We start from the raw sequence: 21,214 nt of genomic DNA, 5'->3' as shown, positions 1-21,214 counted from the left end.
GCCTCAAATAATTCCTTAATTGAGGCTGTATTCTGTTTTATACTGGCAGAGTTCTGTTCTATCTTTTGGAAGGCCTCTGTTACCCCTTTGTTTGTTTCTTCAACTTGACTTTTTACTTCCACAACTTGTTTTTTAGTTTCTGACACTTCTTGTGTCAGTTTGTCTAGGGATCCCTGTACCCTTGCAAATCCTGCAGTAATAAGGTCTTCTGTCCCAGACATTTCTTTTACTTTGGGTATAACAGAGGCACTTCCTGTAAGTTCAGGGAAGGATCCCCTCCTTCCCGTGTGAAAAGATTTACCAGATCTTGTTGTTTTGTCTTGAAATTGCTGTAATTTTCCTTTTCCCTCTGCCATAAGCCACCAGTTTCAAGGTTACTCTGCAGCTGCAACTTATTTACCAGTTCAAGGGAAGAGAGTGGAATTTTCCTCTATTTACTTTGTATCCCTGCAGTAATTTCAGTAGCCACCAGGGGGACCTCGGAAATATTACTATTAAAAAAATACAATGTATCACCTTCTCTCTTTTCACAACCGATTCGAAACAGTAATGTCCACAATACCAAGTTTCAAGTAGAATTCTCTTGTCCTGGTGGGCTGGCTCCTTCAAACACTTAAATATTCTTTTGAATGCTTCACAGTCTTTCACAGTCTTTTAAGACTTCACTTTCACTTTTGGCAAACCAAAACGGCAGTCCGGACAGCTTCCCTGCTGCCTGGGGGGGGATTTTCTATTGTCCTTTAGCCAAATCCAAATCTATTCACAATCAAACGTCTAGGCAGTATATCTTAGTCTTATAAGTCTCTTTGATCAGACAGAATGTCCCTCCATTTTCCCCCTCCCCTTCTAATAACAGTGGGGGGGGGGACTTTTAACGTCCTTTGACGGCTCAGGACGATATTTCTCAATCACAGAGACCTTTCATGCAGGCAAAAATATCTTTCCTATCTTTTCCCCTCTCCTCTCCTGCTTCCGGAGAGGGGGTCTTGTCTTAAGATTTTCGGATTTTTTATCCTTTCAAAGACGTCTTTAAAGGTTTTAGTCCACAGAGTCTTTGCTTTAAACTATTTACACAGCGGAAGGCTGGCTTCCTGTTTAGACCTTACCGCTTCGGGTTCAAATTACTTCTCTCTTTTACTTCAAGTCCCAATTCTAATCCAACATTCAAAATCTTGCTTTTCTTTGAAGTTTTAACTTCCCCTACTCACGGGTACTTCTTTTCTTTTGTAATCCAAATTGTCTCAGGAAAAAGCCGGCGCTCTCTCGGCAACAGCTGCGCGACGTCACTCCAGAGAAGTAGCGATCGACTCTCAGTGCCTCGCCACCCCCGCCCCGCTCAGGAGCCTTTACCAGACTCCTTTTACGTTTGGGGGGGGCGCAAATGGCACCCACCGAGTCCCACGGCCGTAGGCTTCCTCCGCCTACGGTTTCAAGGGTCCACCGCGTCGCCGAAGCGGTAAGACCCCAGTTTCTCTGGAGCTCTTCCCTCCGAGGATCAAAGGGAAGCCGCCATCACCGCCGGCGCTCGGCTCCGGAAGAGGAGAAGTTAGCTCAGAGCATAGATGTCAAGCTGGCCTGAGACTGGATGGCTGCAATATTCTCCTAGGATCTTAGATTTGCCAATCATGAGACCCTCCAGGTTATCTACCCATACACCCCGCAGAACGATGATGAGCTGGAGCTTGTCCCAAGGGACTTCATGTCTCCTGTGGAGCAGGTCACCACCAGCAAAGGCTGGATTTATGGCTCTTCACTTGTGACAGGGTGCTATGGACTGCTGACCAAGAATTACATCACCAAAGCAGATGAGTGCGGCACGTGGGTGTTCTATGGGTCGTATGCCATTCTAAATGCTAATTCATCCCTCTCCCTCCTGATGTTCACTGACGGAGTGGTGGATCGAAGACTGCAGGAGGGTCAAGAACCAGGGGATACTGGGCCCCTCACAATCTTCTGCCAGAGTATGCAGCCCTTAAGGATCACCAACCCACCTGGGCCACAGAAGGCAAGGCAAAAGGATGGATGTTGTGTTTGGGAAATACTGGCTCTCGGTGTTTGATGCCAAAAGAAGGTACATGCGGACAAAATATTTATTTTGTACTGGTTAGGAAGCTGCCCTATTCCAAGAGAAGAACTGAAAAAGTATCATATCTATGCAGGGTAGGCTTTTTATCTAATCTTTTGCAATGTTGCAATGCCCCCTTGTGGCAGAGTTATCGTCTCCTTTTTATATGCCTACAGATAGCTTAAAAGAAACCATTAAAAGTTTTAGCAACTTAAAAGGAAAATTACTAGAAGTACTTTGAAAATACTCGCCTTTAAGCATTATGGCATCTGTAATATTAACTACAAATATATGTTCAGTTTAGGAAGATATTCCTGTTTCTACTTGCTAAATCCGCAGATAGTTTAAGACATCCTGCCTGAACACTTTTTTAAAGGGTACTTTAAGAAATAACAGAAACGTTGGCTTGAATCTTGAATTCCCACAAGCAGAACTCCACTCATGGGATACTCCCATAAGAGGAAGGAAAGAGGCAATTTCCTCCAATTTCACCCAGCAGAACTGTTCTGCCAGGCCAGGAGACCCTCAGGAACATCATGGGAAGTGTCATGGGAGGGTACTGGGCAAAGGGAGAAATGGACAAAAAAAAGCCACCGCCACCATTCTTCCAGAGGAACCCTCTCTGGGGAACCCTGCACCCAATCCACACATTACATTTTTTATATTTTAGAAATATAGTGTGAATAAATTAAACAAATCCAGCTTGGGATGCCTTCATATTACTTTCATATCTCAGATACTTTAGCATTTAGTTTTATAGGACAATTTTAAAGCTCTGGGATTATGCTCCAAATATTGTAACAATAAATGATCAAATTATACTTATCTGTGTATGGCCATATTTAAAATCAGATATAAGCAATAAGTTACGAGAAGCATCACAAGAAAAGCTGTGGCAATAATGAACATACAACAGATACATGCATATGTGAGTAACAACTTTCATGCTAATACAAGTACCACTAAGGTGGTGGTGAGAGATATTCATGATAAATTTTCTTTATAACTCTTACCCATAGGAGCATCTGGCGTTAAACCCATGCTCTGAAGCAAGGCTTCAGCTTCCCGTCTCTTCTTTTCAAGGTCAGACTCATCTACAGGAAGAGCTTCTTTCTTCTGATCAGTCTGTATTTTTTTTTCAAAAAATAACAAGTTATGTGACAGTGCATACTTTCACTTACCACTTGCTTTATGTGCAAGGAAAAGGTTTTAAAAGAAAAATTACTTCATTTCATAGAAATGGGATACAGGTAATATTAATTGCATCTATATTTCACTGATAAAGTCAGTGAGGAAGAATTGTGCCGGCTCTAGCCATTTCTTGGTCACAACACAGAGCAAGACAAATGTGGATAGGGGTAGGAACTTAAGCTTATTACTGTAGCAAGTTCCCGAAGACCAACAAATGGCCTAAGGGTCTACCCTAAAATCAGTCAATGGCAGGAGGATATAACTCAATGAAAATATCAACAAAGTCTGTGGCAGGTGTGAAAAAATATGATTTCCATGTTAATGAGTAAATATAAAACTGCCAATATTTTTAAAAAATCCACCCCCACTCTGTGATTTCTGGACGTTGTTTCTTTTTTAATGCCAAATCTACAAGAAAAAGCTCATCTAAATGGTCTCAATCCTAATCGCCAGCTATGGCATTTAACATTAGTGAATACTTTAAAGATATTGATGTTAGCCTTTGCATTCCAGAGATTTATGCAAATTCAAAGATCCGTGATATTATATATTTATCAAAAAGCGAGTTGTATCAAACTAAACCATTAGAAAACAGCCAGCTACTTTTCTGTAACCATAGTCTTGCATTGTACTGAGAAAAAATTTAGCTTCTAATTGACATATCTGGATTGTTCAATCACATAGTGCTCTGAGATATCTGACAACTGTACAGTTCAGCTACACAGAAGTTACATTCAAGATTGTTGGTTCATCAAAGCTTAACTTCAGCAGGTCTTAAATGCTTTGCTGAAATAGAGCCAAGCTTCATACCAGCTGCTTGTCAAAAACCTACACATCATCTCTGCCAATTGTGCACTTAAGGCAGTGTTTGTACCAACTTCCAATTTCCCAGTATATGAAGACTGCAAAGTAACTGGGTAAAGATCAAGAAAGTACTAAAATGGCACTGCATTCTTCTTTTTATTTATTACATATATAAGGTATCTTTTCTCCAAGGGCCTCAAAGTGGCATATGTCACTCTCCTTCCTTTCTAAAGAACCCTGTGCGACAAATTTGACTGAGAGATACTGTCCTCATCTTAGGGTCTTAACAAAATATTTCCAGTTTGAACTGTTTTCCTGTGCTTGTACACCAACATTCCAAAAACAGTACAACACTAATTAGAATGGTTTAAATATGCATTTTTTTAATTTTTCCAGTATTGCTAAATCATTACCATATGGTCCAATTACTCCACACACACCCAATATTGGCATGCCAGAGGAATACCAAAAATAAGAGTATCATAGAATTGCAGAGTTGGCAGGGACTGCAAGGATCATCTAGTCTAATGCAAGAATCTTTTACCCAACATGGGCCTCAAACCCACAACCCTGATATTAAGTGTCTCAGGCTCTACTGACTGAGCCATCCCAGAACAAAATGCTGGACAGTTTTTTGTTTCTTTTTACAATCTTAATACTTCAGAATGCATATGCCCTTGCACAAGCATACCACTGACTTTGGTAATGCCGCTAGAGAAAAACCTTCCCTTACAGGAAGATGAGCCATGCCAGGAAATCACTTTCTAGCTGAGCCGATGGAAGAGTAGTCTTCTCATACTACTAAACTAAGCTGCTACTGGAGCAGTCTATGAACAGGACAGAAGTAAGACTATGCTTGGAGTACAAAGCCAAGCTTCATGATGACAGTACAGATGCAGATAGCTTCTACCTCACCCAACGTGCCACATAGCTGTCATCTGTCATCCACCACAGATATAGTCATCAGATAACGTACATTTTAATGAATATCCAGTTAAAAGAATGAAGCAATTTCCAATGATTTTTTTAGCATGTAACACACATGCTTGGATCACACAAATGCTAAACCACAATTTAGCATTATATGTATGTGCTTCTGTGAGCTTAAACAAAACATTGGCCTCCTCACATGTAGGGAGGAGTGAAGCAGGTGCATAAAGCTCCTTTGTTTATTTATCTCAATATATTAAGCTGGGATACAATCATCTCACAGATGTAATTTGAAAAGTTCTTACTTCCTTTTTCTTTCGCTCTTCCTCTTTTCTCTTCTTCTCCTCTCTGATTTGGGCCAAGCGTTGTTTCTTACGCTCCAGCTCAGCCTTCAGCTCACTTTTATCAGACATGATTAGAATCCTGTCAACAAAATAAAGATTACATGAAGAATTATATATACATAAATGAAAGGCCCTTATGCAAATCTATCATAAATAAATTCCCTAGAATAAATGTATGCTCATATGAAAAACCTTAGCCTCTCTTGGAAGACATATATTATGTACCAAAATTAGACTCAATTTTTGCATTATTGCATTCCAAAGACTAGAACAGGGGATGGGAAACCTACGGCCCTCAATACATTTCTGGACTCAAATTTCAGAAATCCTCAGCTAGCATCGCCAATGGTCAGAGATGGTGGGAAGGTTAGCCACCCCTAGTCTAAGCTTTATGCTAAAAGCGAAATAAAGCTTAGAATGCAGTACATCCTTTTCAAACAGGCTGTATTTGTTTGTTTGCAACTGAGAAATGCAAACCAAACTCTGCCGATACTCCTATATCCAAAACAATCAAAGGCAGCATAGGAGAGGAAAATTCCAACTGCCTAAATACAGTTGGCATAAGTACATAAATACAGGGAGCAGGAAGACAGCTAATAACTGCTGGGCAGAATTTTTCCAAATAATAATTTTGAGAGAGATAACAGTCCCTGTTCAGTTAAGAAACTCCTAAATTGGATTAAATAAAAGTTGTATGCCACAAGTTAATGCATGTACACATTAAAATCAGAATTTAATTCTGAAGGGGCAGCAAGTAAAATTAATGTACATTCATTGAATATATCAAACCTCCTGTTTTAAGATGTTTCACAGAGGTACATCTGACATTCTCATTTCCTGCTGAAAACACCTATTTACCCTGGCCTTTGACAGTTAGTTTGTTTTGTTGATTCTATATTATTCTGGTTTTGACTGGAACACATTTACTCATTTTTTATAACTGTATACTGTAATGCTGTGACATGCCTTTGGAACTTGTGATTTTTAAAAAATATAAATTAAAATAAAATAAAGTTTTTAAGAGCTTCTTAGAGGATTACAGAGTACAGTATTAGCTGGAAATGAATGGATGGATGCAAAAGTCACTCTTGTACTCCTGAAAAGTTCTATTATGAATGTTAATACTTTAAACAATTTTGAGGTTAAACTAATCCAGTTATGTAACCTTTCTTTCTTTTTTCAGTGGCAGAGACAAACAATAATGCCACTAGGACTGCCTCTGGTGTGTTTCCATCATTTCATAAAAAGCACAGCAACCTGCCAGACATTGACTATTCGAGTGCATGCTTACTCAGAAGCAAATTCTGCTTACTTTCAAGAAAGGGACCACTCCTACCATAACTCTGCACAGGACCTTGCAAACTAATCCTATGCTGAATTAAGACATGCCCAAACAATGACACTCAGGCAAGTAATGCTTGAATCACGTTAAAGCAAGGGTGGGAAACCTGTGCCCCCCTGAAACATACAACTGTAGAGTTGGAAGGGACCCCAAGAGTCATCTAGTCCAACCCCTTGCAACGCAGGAACTTCAACACCCATCAGCCCCAGTCTGCCTGGTCAGCAGTTAAGAGATTATAGGAGCTGCAGTCTAACAGCATCAGGACGGCCGCAGGTTCCCCAGACACAGGTGCTTCCACGGAGCATTAGAATCAGGGCTGGCCCACCCATTAGGCAAGGTAAGGCAACCACTCACCCGGGCAGCACATCCTATTGCCAATCTTTCTTCCTGTTTTAAATCATCCTTGATGCCTTCTTCTCTGGCAGGGAAGGAGGCACCATTCTAGGGTCCTCCTCAGGTGCCAAAATGCCTTGCCCCAGCCCTAATTATAGCCCGTTTCCATTGCAAAGCTGTAACTGGCTGAAGTGGGCTCTGACCAAGCTTGTGCCCCTACCTAAAATGTGTTGTCAGCTTTTCAGAGGATCAGCCCTGTTAAGTGGGCAAAAACCTATGAAGAGTAATGGGGGGGGCACCTTAAGAGGATTTTATGGCAGAAGCTGAGGCAGGTTCTGGTCTACAGAAGACTTATTCAGTACAAAGCTGCACCGTCACCCCAAAGTCAGTGACTACGTTGAGACTGCTGTAAACATTAAATGGGCAGCGGGCAGCAAAAGCAACAAAGTACCTCTTGGATCCTACCGGTTCTATTTCTGCAAAAGTGAACAACTCTAGTCTAGTTGGAGTTGGGTATCTGCCCTAATCGATGGAAAGAACATCCATGCTGGTGGGCATAAACTTGGCCTTGGCCTAGAACTGGAGGCTTAAAAGATATGGAAAAAGCTGCCGCAGGAAATGGGGGCATCAGAAGAATATTATTATTACTATTACTACTATTACTATTGCTATTATTATTATCTATATACAGTGGTACCTCAGGTTACATACGCTTCAGGTTACAGACTCCGCTAACCCATAAATAGTACCTCGGGTTAAGAACTTTGCTTCAGGATGAGAACAGAAATTGTGCTTCGGTGGTGCGGCAGCAGCGGGAGGCCCCAGTAGCTAAAGTGATGCTTCAGGTTAAGAACAGTTTCAGATTAAGAACGGACCTCCAGAACGAATTAAGTACTTAACCAGAGGTACCACTGTACCGCCCTATACCCGCAGGTCTTGGGGTGGTTCACAGGATAAAATCACAATACAAAAACACAAAATACGTAATGAAAACTAAATACAACAACCCAGTAACGCCCCCAACACATTTTAAAAGGGCATTGAATGTCAATCAACCCAAGATCTGGTGAAAAAGGAATGTTTTTGCCTGGCGCCTAAAGGTTTATAATGAAGGTGCCAGGCGAACCTATTTGGGGAGAGCAATTCCACAGATGAGGAGCCACTATGGAAAAGACCCTTTTTCGTGTTGCAACCCTTAGGACTTCTTGTGGATGAGGCACACAAATGAGGCCCTCAAAAGATGATCTCAGGGTCCAGGTGGGTTCATATGGGAAGAGGAGGTTCTTGAGTTATTGCAGCCCTGAGCCGTTGAAGGCTCTATAGGTCAAAACCAGCACTTTGAATTGGGCCCGGAAACTAATTGGTAGCTGATTAATTGCAGTCAGACCAAGACATAGCTGTCAACGTTTCTCTTTTTTAAAAAGGGAAATTCCCTTATTCCAAATAGGATTCCCCACAAGAAAAGGGAAAAGTTGACAGCTATGGACTAAGGCCAGTGTGATATGCTCAAACCGTCTTGCCCCGGTGAGTAATTGGGTCTTAAAAAGTAATTCCAGTATAACAATAATAATAATAATAATATATTATTTATACCTCGCCCATCTGGCTGGGTTTCCCCAGCCACTCTGGGCGGCTTCCAATAAAACACTAAAATACAATAACCTATTAAACAATAAAAGCTTCCCTAAACAGGGCTGCCTTCAGATGTCTTCTAAAAGTTATTTTTCTCTTTGACATCTGGTGGGAGGGCGTTCCACAGGGAGGGTGCCACTACCGAGAAGGCCCTCTGCCTGGTTCCCTGTAACTTGGCTTCTTGCAGAAAGAGAACCGCCAGAAGGCCCTCGGCGCTGGACCTCAGTGTCCGGGCAGAACGATGGGGGTGGAGACGCTCCTTCAGGTATACTGGGCCGAGGCCGTTTAGGGCTTTAAAGGTCAGCACCAACCCTTTGAATTGTGCTCGGAAACGTCCTGGGAGCCAGCATAGGTCTTTCAAGACGGTATGACATCCCCCCCCCCAATCACGGTAAGACACTTTCGCTGCTGCCAACACGGGAAGCAAAAGCGCCCGGAGATACAAGGGAAGCAAACCGAAGGCAAAGTAAGCAAGCGCCGCTCTGAGAGGAAAGCGGCGGCGACAACGCGCGGGCGGGGCAGGGGGAGAGGCGCGGCTCCGGGGCGTCGCCCACCCCGCGGCTCCACCCCTCCTCCTCTCCGCGCGCGCCCCCCCCTCCCCTCGCGCCCTCAACCGTCACAGGCTGACCGTTACTCCTGAGGCCACACACGGCTCCGAAGCCGCCCAGGGTCTTTCTCCCCCCCCCCCCCCCGCCGCCGCTTGGAGGAAGCGGGTGGGGCTCACCCCGCCGGCGGTCTCGAAGGCCGCGCTGACCTGTCACCGGGGCTTTTCCTCCGCTCAAATTGCCGCCGCCGGCTTTGCTCCGAGATGCTCCTTCACAAAGGGCGGCGGGGGGAAGGGGCGAGACGGCAGCGGCTTCCAATAAGGAGGTTGCGACCCAAAGCAAAGCCCCGCCGGAGACAGCTCAGCATCACCTGACGAGACGCGCATGCGCCGAAATGAGGCGAGGGGACTGGACGGAGCAGCAGCCGCCGTCCCTTGCGCAGCTTGGGCGTTGGGGAAGCGTGGAAAGGGGGCGCATGCGCGCGGCGAGAAACGCGGGTGACGTACGGGCGGAAGGGCGGTTTGTCTGGGGGCCCAGGACTAAGTTGCTCCGCTGTTTTTCTGTGTGGGGTGTTTTTGTTTTTAATAGAGCGAAGGAATCAGTCAGCCACTTGCTGACATCTCTCAGATATAGCGTTGGTTAAGGGGAGGGTAAGGACTACAATTCCCAGCATGCCATGCGGCCAAGCCTCGTCGCCGCCAGCTTGCCGGCTGTCAAGCCTTCAGCCTCTTGTAAAAGGAGGAAGAGCGGTGCATTCTGGGAACTGCCATGAGTTGTCCCGGGGCGAATTGGGAATTGCAGTCCGCTTTCCGTGCTTGGGTTGCATGAAGGAAGCCGAAAGTGAACCCGTTGCTTGCTCTCCATCTGGTCCGCCGGCTGAAAGTGCGCATCCTTACATTGTGCAGCGCTTGCCAAATGCAATTTACTCAGTGGATGTTGGTCCCGATAGGGGTTTCTGCTGTTTTTTTCATAGCACAGGTTGCCCGAAATCTGATCCGGACGACGTGACCCACCCACTCGGAAGTAAATCGCACTGAATTCAAGCTGTGTGACTCCCAAGTAATGAGCAACAAAAGAACACAGTAGTTCTGCTGGGCGTGGTCGGTTGCGCTTGCTTTTGGCCCCGAGATCTGATCATAGCTGTCAACTTTTCCCCTTTTCTTGCGAGGAATCCTATTCGGAATAAGGGAATTTCCCTTAAAAAAAGAAAAACGTTGACAGCTATGGATCTGATGCGTGTGCGCCAATTAATGTTGCAGTAGCATGTGCTTTCTCCTCACCCGTCACCCATTCTAAGAAAACAAAACAACAAACAAAAACCACCAGCAGGGTGAGTCGCTGCTGTTCATTTCTGGGAGCCCCTTCTCCATAAGGACAGAAACAGCACTTTGACATTGTCTGCTGTCTCTGCCTTTGGCTGGACGTTTTACAGAAGGCACAAAGGCACTGCCAAAACTGCCCATGCTGCAAACTCTTCAATCTTCGGACCCATTTCCTCCTCTGGACACAAGACGTTTGCACTTCTTTGAAGCTGAACGTAGAGCTGGTCTTTCTTCACTCTTGATATAGGGAACTTGTGGCCCCTCAGAAATTGACGCCCAACATCTGCAGTCATCATGGCCAGTGGTCAGGGAATGATGGGAGTCCGTGTCTAGCAACACCTAGAGGGCCAAATATTGTCCAATCCCAATCCCCTTTTCCAATATGCTTAGTATAAATTATTAGGAACTTGAGCAGGCCAGTTGCCCTTTCCCCCGCAATTGCTCCAATTAACTTTCTTTTCGCTTCATTACATTGATTACAGCTTCGTCTTAGGAAAATAATCAAACTTGAATTTTTCTCTTATCTCTCATCAGATGAGAGTTTGAACAGTGCATCTGTGTAAACAATAGAGGCTGTTATGTAGTTAGTTATTTTGTACAATTTATAGAATATCTCAGACCTTGAAGAGGCTGCTCCTTCTCATATTGCCAGTATTTATCAGGGAAACATGAGTGAATGGCTAACTATCATTTGTAATGTTTGGAGACAACTCACATTGCTTAAAAGCAGGTTGACAGCAGGATATATGAAGACATTTTCAGGGCCATTTTATATTTCTGCTGGTTGGAGTTGTGCAACCTGACACCATAATCTCCGTGTCAGTTGTATAGATATCCTCAACTACTGTCACTCTTTCTGACAGCTTTCATAGCTTTACTGACAATGCTCATCCAAGGAATACAATCAATGCCAGATCTACAAATTTTGCCAAAGGGGGCAAAAGTATGCACTGTCACCCTGTTTTGTGATGCTGCCTGCCCTCCCTCAGGAAGAAAAACTCCGCATTTCTGTCAATTGCTCCATAAATCTGTAGATACAGATTTGTTTTAAGACCATTAAAAACAAGCTGCAGCAGAACTGAAAGAGCAGCAAGACTCCTGGATTCATTCTTTTTTAAACTACCGTATTTGAGGGTTTTTTAAACAATCAAGCAGTGTATAATTTTTATGAAATAAACAAATAAATAATTAACATCCATATACTGAGGGACTAGAAAGTTAGTAAATGAATATATCTTCTAGTTGGGGTAAATATGTGCATATACAGTATATTCCAACTAGAAGAACTAAGGTTAACAGCAACAGCAGCCAAAACCCCTGGAATGGGGCATTCCAAGGAAGGTGTTGGGCAAGTCCCAGATCTGCTGAATCCTGAACTACAAGAAAGAAGATTCCACCTAAACATTAGGAAGAACTTCCTGACTGTAAGAGCTGTTCGACAGTGGAATTTGCTGCCAAGGAGTGTGGTGGAGTCTCCTTCTTTGGAGGTCTTTAAGCAGAGGCTTGGCAACCATATGTCAGGAGTGCTCTGATGGTGTTTCCTGTTTGGCAGGGGGTTGGACTCGATGGCCCTTGTGGTCTCTTCCAACTCTATGATTCTATGATTCTAGTCCCACTGCCAGGGGCAAAACTAGGCTTTATTTCATCTGGGTCAAATACCTAATTTGGCACACACACACACCCAATGCTCATTTGCGTACACACACAGGCTGGGAGTCTCAATGGCACCTTTATGGAGCCTTTACCTGGGGCAAAAGACCATGTCTAGCTCCGCCCCCCCAGGAGCCATGACTCTACTCCCTGCCATCACATGACAGCATCAGGCCTGATCTGTTGTCAGGGACTGGGCAGAAGAAGAGTGGTGGAGACTACCTCACCAGCCTGACCCTTCGAGAAGAAGGAGACAGTTCAGAATTACAACAGGGGTTTGAGGGAGACCACAGCTCAGAGGCAGATGAGGAGAAAAGCTGGGAAATAATGGGAGAGGAGGAGGAAGAAAAAGAAGAAGCACCAGGGGAGCGACAGCTGATTGACTTGGTGTCTTTAGAAAGCAATCCAGAGTTCCCCTTTCTCAGAACCTGGCGGGCATTGAAAGTAGGAGAGCAAAGAGCTGAAAGGCAGAGGGCAAGTAGCAGCACCCGTAGCGATGAACAGAAAAGGGCAGTGGGAGGTAGTGAGGAGAGTGACTGAGGGGAGAGACAAAAAAATTCAACAGCTGGAGACACTGCATCAAGCTCTGCCTGGTGTGGTGGATGGGAAGCAGCAGAATAAGCAATGAATATCCATGACTGAGGAAACGCAGCAATGTTTGGAAGCGAGTGTGTCAAATCTGAAAAAAACAGATTTGAACAACCTATTTGCAATATAAGGCCCCTGTCTGGAAGAATTCTTCACACCTACTCACACTTTTCTGAATAGTGCAGAACTGATGTTTTGCCCTCTTTGCAAAGCCAGTGAACAATCTACAGTAGGGACATTCTTCAGTTGTGTGTGTTTTCAAGCACTGGTACCTTCCGCATGTCTTCTGAGTGCACCACTGCGCATTGCTCCGGTTTCTGCTAGTCTGAGTACCAGTCATTGTATTTCAGGGATCCACCGAAAAACCTTAACTGATAGGCCAGTCTCCTCTTACAAGGTAAAAGTCTTACTTTCCTATTATTATTGTTATTATTGTTCTAGTCTCTCCTTTTCCTTTTATATTTGTTACACCGTTAATACGCTTCCCCTATTATTCCCTTTGCCTGATACAGATTTCCTTCTTTAGTGTCAAAATAAGGTGACAGTGAATCGCAAGTCCCTCCTGAGATGAGTACTCCTGCAATCTAGCAACCTTTGCCACGAAAAACATACACTCGTGAATGGGCAAGCACTTAAGAGCGATTCACCGCCAAACATTATAGAAAATAGACCTACACGGGTTCAAAGAATACAAGACCAAGTTCCCCTTTCCTCGGTTTTGGTCCAGCAAGTACGGCGCTCTAATTTTATTCCTATTATGTGGTTAAGAGGCGAGAAAATGAAAGGCCCCCAAACCTCCGCTGTTGCAGTGGTTTCTAAAAGCAAGAATGGAAACACCGAAAAGATCGGCAGAAAAGGAACCATTTAAAGAAACATTGTAGGCTGCTGTATATTCTGCCCTTATTCTCTGCCCTTCCCATTAGTTTGCATTTGACAGGGAGAAAGGCAAGGGAACATGTCTGATCGTTCAAAATATAATACAGCCCTGTTTCTAAAGGAAGTGTTGTATTGCTGCTGCTTCGTCCACAGTGCATAGGTTGCTGTTCATTTTCAATGAAGAAAATCAAGATCTTTGCAAGGGATGAGCTTGTTTAGTTCAGAATTTACAGTTTCTCCTTTCACGAACCGAAAATCAGTTTGAGACCTTGTTTCAAGCTCTTGTCTAATAATTCATAGAGTACAGTGGCGCCTCGCAAGACTAAATTAATTCGTTCTGCGAGCTTTTTCGTCTTGTGAATTTTTTTGTCTTGCGAAGCACCACTGTGCATTAACGGTTTCCCATAGGAATGCATTGACGGTTTTTTAAAAAAGGCACAAGACGTTTTCGTCTTGCAAAGCAAGCCCATAGGGAAATCCGTCTTGCGAAGCAACTCAGAAAACGAAAAACTCTTTCGTCTTGCGAGGCATTCGGCTTGCGAGGCATTCGTCTTGCGAGGTACCACTGTACTGGGAATCTGGATTGGAATGGAAAATTAAGGAGAGAGGTTCTCCCCCAGTCTATTAAGGTGAATGGTTTTAAACCCAGAGACTTCAAGACATCATATTTCCCCATTGTCATATTGGTCTTTCCTTCCCAACCTCAAGGGGATAAAGTAAGACAGAAGGCGCAAAGCTGCTGTGTTTTCCAGCATGCAACATACATTTTGCTGGTACGTATGCTCAGAACAGTTAGCATTCTCTTCTTGCTGGCAAATTTTTATCCAGTAAATGCTCCTAACCATAGGTGCCATCTCCACAGGTCACAGTAACTCTTAGTGTTCAATTTCCTGTGGAGTCAATCGGTCCTGTCTGTCAGTCTGCCTTAATACGTGCAGCCTTTATGCTTAGAAGAAGAGCAGTTTGTATTGGTTTTCGCAGGAAAATAACTTCGGCTCAAGTGCTGGCATAAAAGCACAGGTGGCAACAGAGGCAAAGGTCCGTTTCGCACAAGGCTTTTGGTTACAGGAAACAGCACCTCTGCATGCACAAAGGATGTGGTTCATCTAGGTTCATACAGCACAGGAAAAATTTCCTCCGGTAATTGGTTGGCGCCTGTCTGTCTTGAGAGACAATGGAGTTCACCTTCAGGGGTGAAGTCAAACTGATGCGTTAGCAGCACCAAAGTGACTCCCTGGGGTGCAAGACTGGGCAGTGTGTATGGAGGTCCTGGGCTGCCCATACAAAAAGACCCCACTCTCAGCCTCACTGATGTGGTCCAAAGGAAAGGATAGCAATACGTTTGGCACCAGCTTGGCTGCAGGAGTTGCCGGAAGGAGGTGTGCAAGGTGCCATCCAACCATCTTAGGGACTCCACTCTGGGTTTGTCTAGCTTTTTCTTCTCCCAAATATATCCTTCCCAAGTTGACAAGCCCCATCTGCCCCTCACTTCCCTCTACAGCATGTGTAGAAACTGCCTTCTTGATCGTTGGACCCACCACTGGTTTTGTCCGCTCAATCTGCCAGAGCCTGTCACCTATATTGCTGTGACTCTCACTTTGCAGTCTGCCAATCTACCGTATTTTTCGCTCTATAAGACACACCAGACCACAAGACGCACCTAGTTTTTGGAGGAGGAAAACAAGAAAAATAATATTCTGAATCTTGGAAGCCAGAACAGCAAGAGGGATCGCTGCGCATTGAAAGCAGCAATCCCTCTTGCTGTTCTGGCTTCTGGGATAGCTGCGCAGCCTGCATTCACTCTATAAGACGCACACACATTTCCCCTTACTTTTTAGGAGGGGAAAAGTGAGTCTTATAGAGCAAAAAATACGGTAATTTGCGTATACAATAAATGCTGTGCGGTACGATCCTAAATATGTCTACTCAGAAGAGGCTCTGTTGAGTTCAATGGGATTTGCTTCCATGACGCTGCCATGTGAATATCCATTATTTCTTCTAGCTTTCAAAGATTCAAACAAAGTAAACTGCCACAGGTACATACACGTTTGTTACTGAGCTGAGAATGGACCTGTCTAATGTCATTTACATAGATCTGCCGCGCTATGGAATCTGATGCTTAAAGCGGCCACATGGGATGACTGGTCCTTCCTCTACATAAGAATTTCTTCCTATATACATAAAAATGTAGGGCTGTCATCACACAACCACCACTGGATAATTGGCAGTGCCATGTCGCAATTGTGATGGCCTGGGACTCAGAACCAGAGGAGTCTCAGTCCGCACCGGATCCTTTGCATCAGGCGGCATCTGAACCTAGCCTGGGGCCTGATTCTGAAGAGCCCCAGTCTGCACAGGTTCCCCTGCAGCAAGCACCAGCTGAGCCAAGTCAGGGGCCTGAGCCTGCCCTGGCTCCAGATGCAGGGATTACCTTGTTGCCTTCAGCTGGGCTATCACTTACAGCTGCTCCACTGCCAGTTGGGTCAGGAGAGGCTGAGGCGGCCTCTGGGTCTAGTAACCCACTGACATCTCCCGAGCTGCAGAGACTAAGGTCTGAGAGAAGGAGAGACCTGAGTACTCGCAGGAGGAGTGCTCGCCTTCGGGGAGACAGGGAGATGAGTCACCGGGGGATCAGGACCGGCCTTTACCCCGACAAAGATAAAAGGCTGTCGAACCCGCCCCAGGTTGCGGGAGCAACATTGCTGTTTGCCAGAACCTGCCTGAGACCCTGTGCCTGGTGTCCTGCCTAGGTCCTGTTGGACTGACTCCTCGCAGAACCCTTGGATTCGGGACCGGATCTGGACCGCGTTGTTTGGGTTACCCCTGGGCCCAGCACAGCAATACTGGATTTGCATGAAGTCAGAATGATGTGCTCCACCCATGGGATGCAACTGCTACTTGCTCCCCAGTCTCTAATATGGCAGGGCAGGGCCATACACAAGGCTGTGTAGTGGACAACCATTCATTTTCCTTCTGTCAAGACAATACAGGGAGATGAAAATCCTATCTTTTCCAGATACTAAGTGATCATAAATTATTTGATTGTGAAAATACAGGCTGTTCTTGTAGCACAGAATCTTTGGCCAGAAGGCACCTGTCAGTCTTTCAAGCGACCCTCTCTTTTTCGTCACTGCTAAGCGACATTGCAAAACAAAACCTCCTTTTATTAAAAATGCTCAAATTGGGCACGTTTCCCAAAATGGGCATTTATGAAACGTTCGAAGGGACCTTTCATTCAAACCCGTAAAATCTGTTAAAGCAAATTTCATAGATTTCCATTAAGGAGACAAATGACTTCTCGTAGGCAAGGATCAAATGCATCAGAGAGCCGGTATGCTGTCTTAATAATGGGAGGTGGGCTGCGGAGGGTGGGAGACATGATGGAACACTTCCAGTTCAAAGAATTCAGTGCTTTTCATTTATGCTGGAAATAATGTGAATGATGTAACCTTCACCTCCCAGTTGCAAAGTTATCAGGCAAGGCAGACATCACTAGATACATCACATTTCTGACGTGAAAATGACTAGAAGGCTATTTCCTTCTGTTTCTTTCCTCCTGAAAATTGTTCAAGATCTTATTGTAATATATTGGGGCGGGGAGCCTGCATAATGTTGCAGGCGACAAAGAACTCGGCTAGAACCTCTCTGAGAGATTATTGCTATTCTGTCTTTGTGCTGATTGAAATCCAGGATGTTTATATCCAAGCCATTACGAGACACTGGCAAATACCTTTCTGCCCCACTGGAAATGTAATCTTTCTATTGAACATTTTACCCTGGTGAATTTCGTCTGCAATAGGAATGGGCAGTTTTGCATTTGAATCAAATAAGGTCACTGCTTTGCATAAATTGATGTGGAATATACTCTGCTTGCCTTCAAATGAAATTGATCCGTTGTTGGGTTGAACAGAATACATGGCAGTAAATATTTGGACATAATTAGGTTCCTTTTAAGTCTTGGTGAATGCAGAGTAACAGTGAGATGCCCAGCGTCTCTAGGTTGGTTTAGGTATAAAACCCACATAGTTTCAGTATAATAATGCTTTCAGAAATGGTCCTGTTATCGCTTAATATTAAATCCACATTGTTGAATATACAGTTACAATGGTGTAATCCTTTGAAATAAAATCAAGGGTTTTTGCCAGTGGGTACTTCCAAACAACAATGAAAAGCCATTTTTTTCTGCTAACATTATAATAGTGCTAACTCTATTCAGCAGTGATTGTGCATGTATTTAGTTTCCATTCAAAGGAAAAGGAAATTCTCTGGAAGAGATTAGAATCTTTCTCTAACCCCCACAGCACACACCTATCGCCTACCATGGTTTTTAAAAAACCGTGCTGTAATTCACGGTTTCTTCCTACGTGGCACCTCAGCAACTGTTTTATGGCTATAGTTGAAAGAGGGAGGGAAAGAAATCCCGCTTTCTGCTGCCTATGCACTACTCAGGGTGGTTTACAGCAATTTAAAAATTGTTGTAAAATACAATTAAACTACAGTGGTACCTCAGGTTAAGTACTTAATTCGTTCCGGAGGTCCGTGCTCAACCTGAAACTGTTCTTAACCTGAAGCACCACTTTAGCTAATGGGGCCTCCTGCTGCTGCTGCCCCACCGGAGCACGTTTTCTGTTCTCATCCTGAAGCAAAGTTCTTAACCTGAAGCACAATTTCTGGGTTAGCGGAGTCTGAAACCTGAAGCATATGTAACCTGAGGTACCACTGTATATTTAAATACAGTGGGTGGGATTCAGCTAACTAGTCCCGCGAGTGGAAGCCCACGCAAGGAATTCTGCTAGTGCAACAGGGCTTTCCCCCTCACCCATGAACCCCTATGCCCCCCCCAATTGGCTCTGGTGTGTGTGTCGGAATAATCCCCAGAACAACCCACAGGGAGAGGGGGGTTCCATTTGGCAAGCTGAAAATGTCATACTGCTTCACTGGGTTCCTCCCAGTAAAACCACAATGCAAATATGTTAAAAATAAAACAAAGTCCAAGACATAATTTGAGCAGCAAATATGTCCTTGTTTTGCATATTGTAAGAGAGGATACTTCAATGAACCGAAACTTTCCTTTGGTCTTTCAACCCCCGTCTTCTTCCTGATAGAAGAGTGAGGTTTTATTTTAAGTATGTGCGGATAGGACTGCAATCTTCATATAGTAAATATATGTAGGGAAGTGATATTTTGACTATATAGCTGCAGTCAAATCAGCTAATGCACAAGAGCATTCAGCAAGATGAAATAAAAATCGCAAACAGCGTATGGAAAGGTATCCAAGTGAGTAAACATCAAACAAGAGATTATTCTTCTTTGTGAGGAATCCGTTCCAGCAAAAAATTGAACCAGGGCCCTTGGCATCTCGAATCAGTAGGGCTCCCTGTTGAGCTAAAAGAAAATTGGTGGCTCTGGCAGTAGCAGGAATACTTGACACTTTGGCAAGCATGTTTATAATCTCTGATATAGTTCTTTCATCAAAGGCCTCGCTTCAATCCACTGTTCACTGGGTTTTTCAGCTCACATGCCAGATCCTGTGAGCTCCGGCTACTGAGTTTGTTTTTTATTAAGCCGGCGCCAAATTTTCATTCTCAAAACTTTCTGAGTGGAGAGTTTTGGTGGGTATGAAGCTTTTAACGAATAACCTCTAAGGAGGTCTTCCCCCACACCCCTGCAGTTTGAAGTAGTTCCCAACTCTTGCTTCTCCATCTATTATTCCTTTTGAAATATACTCGGAGTCGAGAGTGGATTTCATGCTCTTTATTCAGCTCATAGTGTTGAGGAGGAATGAATGTTCCCCCAGAATGTCTGCCTTATATACATTATTTCCACAATGGGCCCCACATGATTGGCTAATTCCCGGGTTCTCCTGTAGGCCAATCAGGTTGCGGATTCCCTTCCACCTGGAGCTGGATTGGGTGGCTCCTGTGGACCAATCAAACTGCTGCATTCTGGATCCTTTTGTTCTAGGACCAATCAGACTGCAGCATTCTGAATCCTATCGTTCTAGGACCAATCAGACTGCTGCCTTTTGGATCCTATTCAACTCAGTACATAACACCTTTGCTGCCATTTTTCTCGCCTGGCCTTTCTGATTTGCGTATTCCTAGCAAATCCAACATTGCACACGGAACGCAAGGATGTCACAATACTGCATAACCAATCACAATCGGTTATGCTGTCAAGGGAGGGAAATGAAACCACATTGCTCTTAGGGAAATGGAGGGGATACATTCCTGTTTCAAGGCAGTCACAACAACACTCCTTGTTCTCTAGTACTGAAATGAAACTGCCTTCATGGGACCTGAGTCTGTTTGACCATCTCGCTGTCCAAAAGTGATTTCATGCTCTTTATTCAGCTCATAGTGGTGAGGAGGAATGAGTGAATGTCCCCTCAAAGTATCTGCTTTATATACATTATTTACACAATGGGCTGCACATGATTGGCTAATTCTTGAATTCTACTGTAAGCCAATCAGGTTGTGGATTCACTTATATCTGGAGCATGATTGGGTGGTTCCTGCCAACCAATCATACTGCTGCATTGTTCTAGGACCATCAGACTGCTGCATTCTGAATCCTATTGTTCTAGGACCAATCAGACTGCTGCATTTTGGATCCTATTGTTCTAGAACCAATCAGACTGCTGCAGTTTGAATCCTATTGTTCAAGGACCAATCAGACTGCTGCAGTTTGGATCCTATTCAACTCAGTACATAACATATACTAATAGTTCCAAGTTGAATCCCAGAATGTTCAGATTACTACTGGGTTTTGGATGTTTGCTTTGTTTCCACCCCACCCAATTTCCCTCACAACAGAGTACAGCTGCATGGTACCATCATTCTCTGCGATGAAAGCTCCTCCTGTTGTAATTTTGGCTGCTTTTATTGTGTGGCTGCTTTTAGAAATCTACTTGTGGAGCTTTCTTTATACAGGACAGCCTCTTAACTTGTGTCCGGCACCTTTTCCATCTTCCTCTCCTGGCATGTCCTGCCAATATTTCCCCAGGTTGTTGTCGTCTTCTTCTTCTTCTTCGTCTTCTTCTCTCATCTTCTTAAATTCAGTGGGGCTTATTTCATAGTAAGTACACCAGGCTTGGTTAAATGTAGCTTGCTGATAATTTAAATGTAAGCCATCACCAATATTTCATTTTCAATCCAAACTGATTTGCTTAAATAAGCAATCACGGCCCAAACATTTGCTTCTCATTAAGTGAGGCTGATCTGTTGTAATCTAATTACTGTGTCAGAAAACTGACAAGCAATTTAACCAACAATGAAAATACACTGTAAATAACACACATATGGAATGCATCCAGGGTGTTTGATATCAGATCAGTAATTCCTACTGCATAAACCGCATCTTAACAAATAATATTTGAAAAAAGGCAATATTTGTATCTTAAACGAGCGGTTTCGACGTGGTAATAGCAACAGCCTGATGGCAAGGACCTGTTCCGTATGTGCCAGGACATATTGTGCTGGCCATTGCAAATTGAAAATGTAGTCACTATTTCACTAGTTTTACAAAAAATGGACTCTCCAAATAAAGCCAATATACAAATATTCCTGCACAATTATTTAGGTTTAGGGTTA

General features: G+C 43.9%; 1 protein-coding gene and 1 long non-coding RNA gene across 8 annotated transcripts in view; one reads left to right on the top strand and one right to left on the bottom strand.

Annotated features, from left to right (window-relative positions):
• Positions 1 to 9,680, bottom strand: part of DYNC1I2 (dynein cytoplasmic 1 intermediate chain 2) — a 42,599-nt gene extending 32,919 nt beyond the window's left edge. For 4 of the 7 annotated variants that reach the window (XM_083408976.1, XM_083408980.1, XM_083408978.1 and 1 more), the window contains exons 1-3: positions 9,396 to 9,664; positions 5,296 to 5,413; positions 3,079 to 3,190 (exon numbers count right to left, since the gene is read on the bottom strand). In XM_083408976.1, coding sequence (XP_083265102.1) covers positions 3,079 to 3,190; positions 5,296 to 5,403 — 220 coding nt within the window. In that variant the 5' untranslated portion in view covers positions 5,404 to 5,413; positions 9,396 to 9,664. Of the gene's footprint in view, positions 1 to 3,078; positions 3,191 to 5,295; positions 5,414 to 9,365 lie in introns of all 7 variants that reach the window. The other 3 variants (XM_083408977.1, XM_083408982.1, XM_083408979.1) reach the window with 3 other exon arrangements.
• LOC310665091 lies at positions 9,539 to 13,746 on the top strand. The gene is made up of 2 exons (XR_014505173.1): positions 9,539 to 9,688; positions 13,273 to 13,746. It is a non-coding gene; the product is annotated as an uncharacterized lncRNA (long non-coding RNA).
• Positions 13,747 to 21,214: the final 7,468 nt, after the last annotated feature.

Source organism: Podarcis tiliguerta, assembly GCF_965153285.1.
Source record: "Podarcis tiliguerta genome assembly, chromosome: 1".
NCBI classification, from domain to species: Eukaryota; Metazoa; Chordata; class Lepidosauria; order Squamata; family Lacertidae; genus Podarcis; species Podarcis tiliguerta.
Note: the sequence above shows the minus strand (reverse complement) of the source record. Positions and strands in the feature narration are given on the sequence as shown.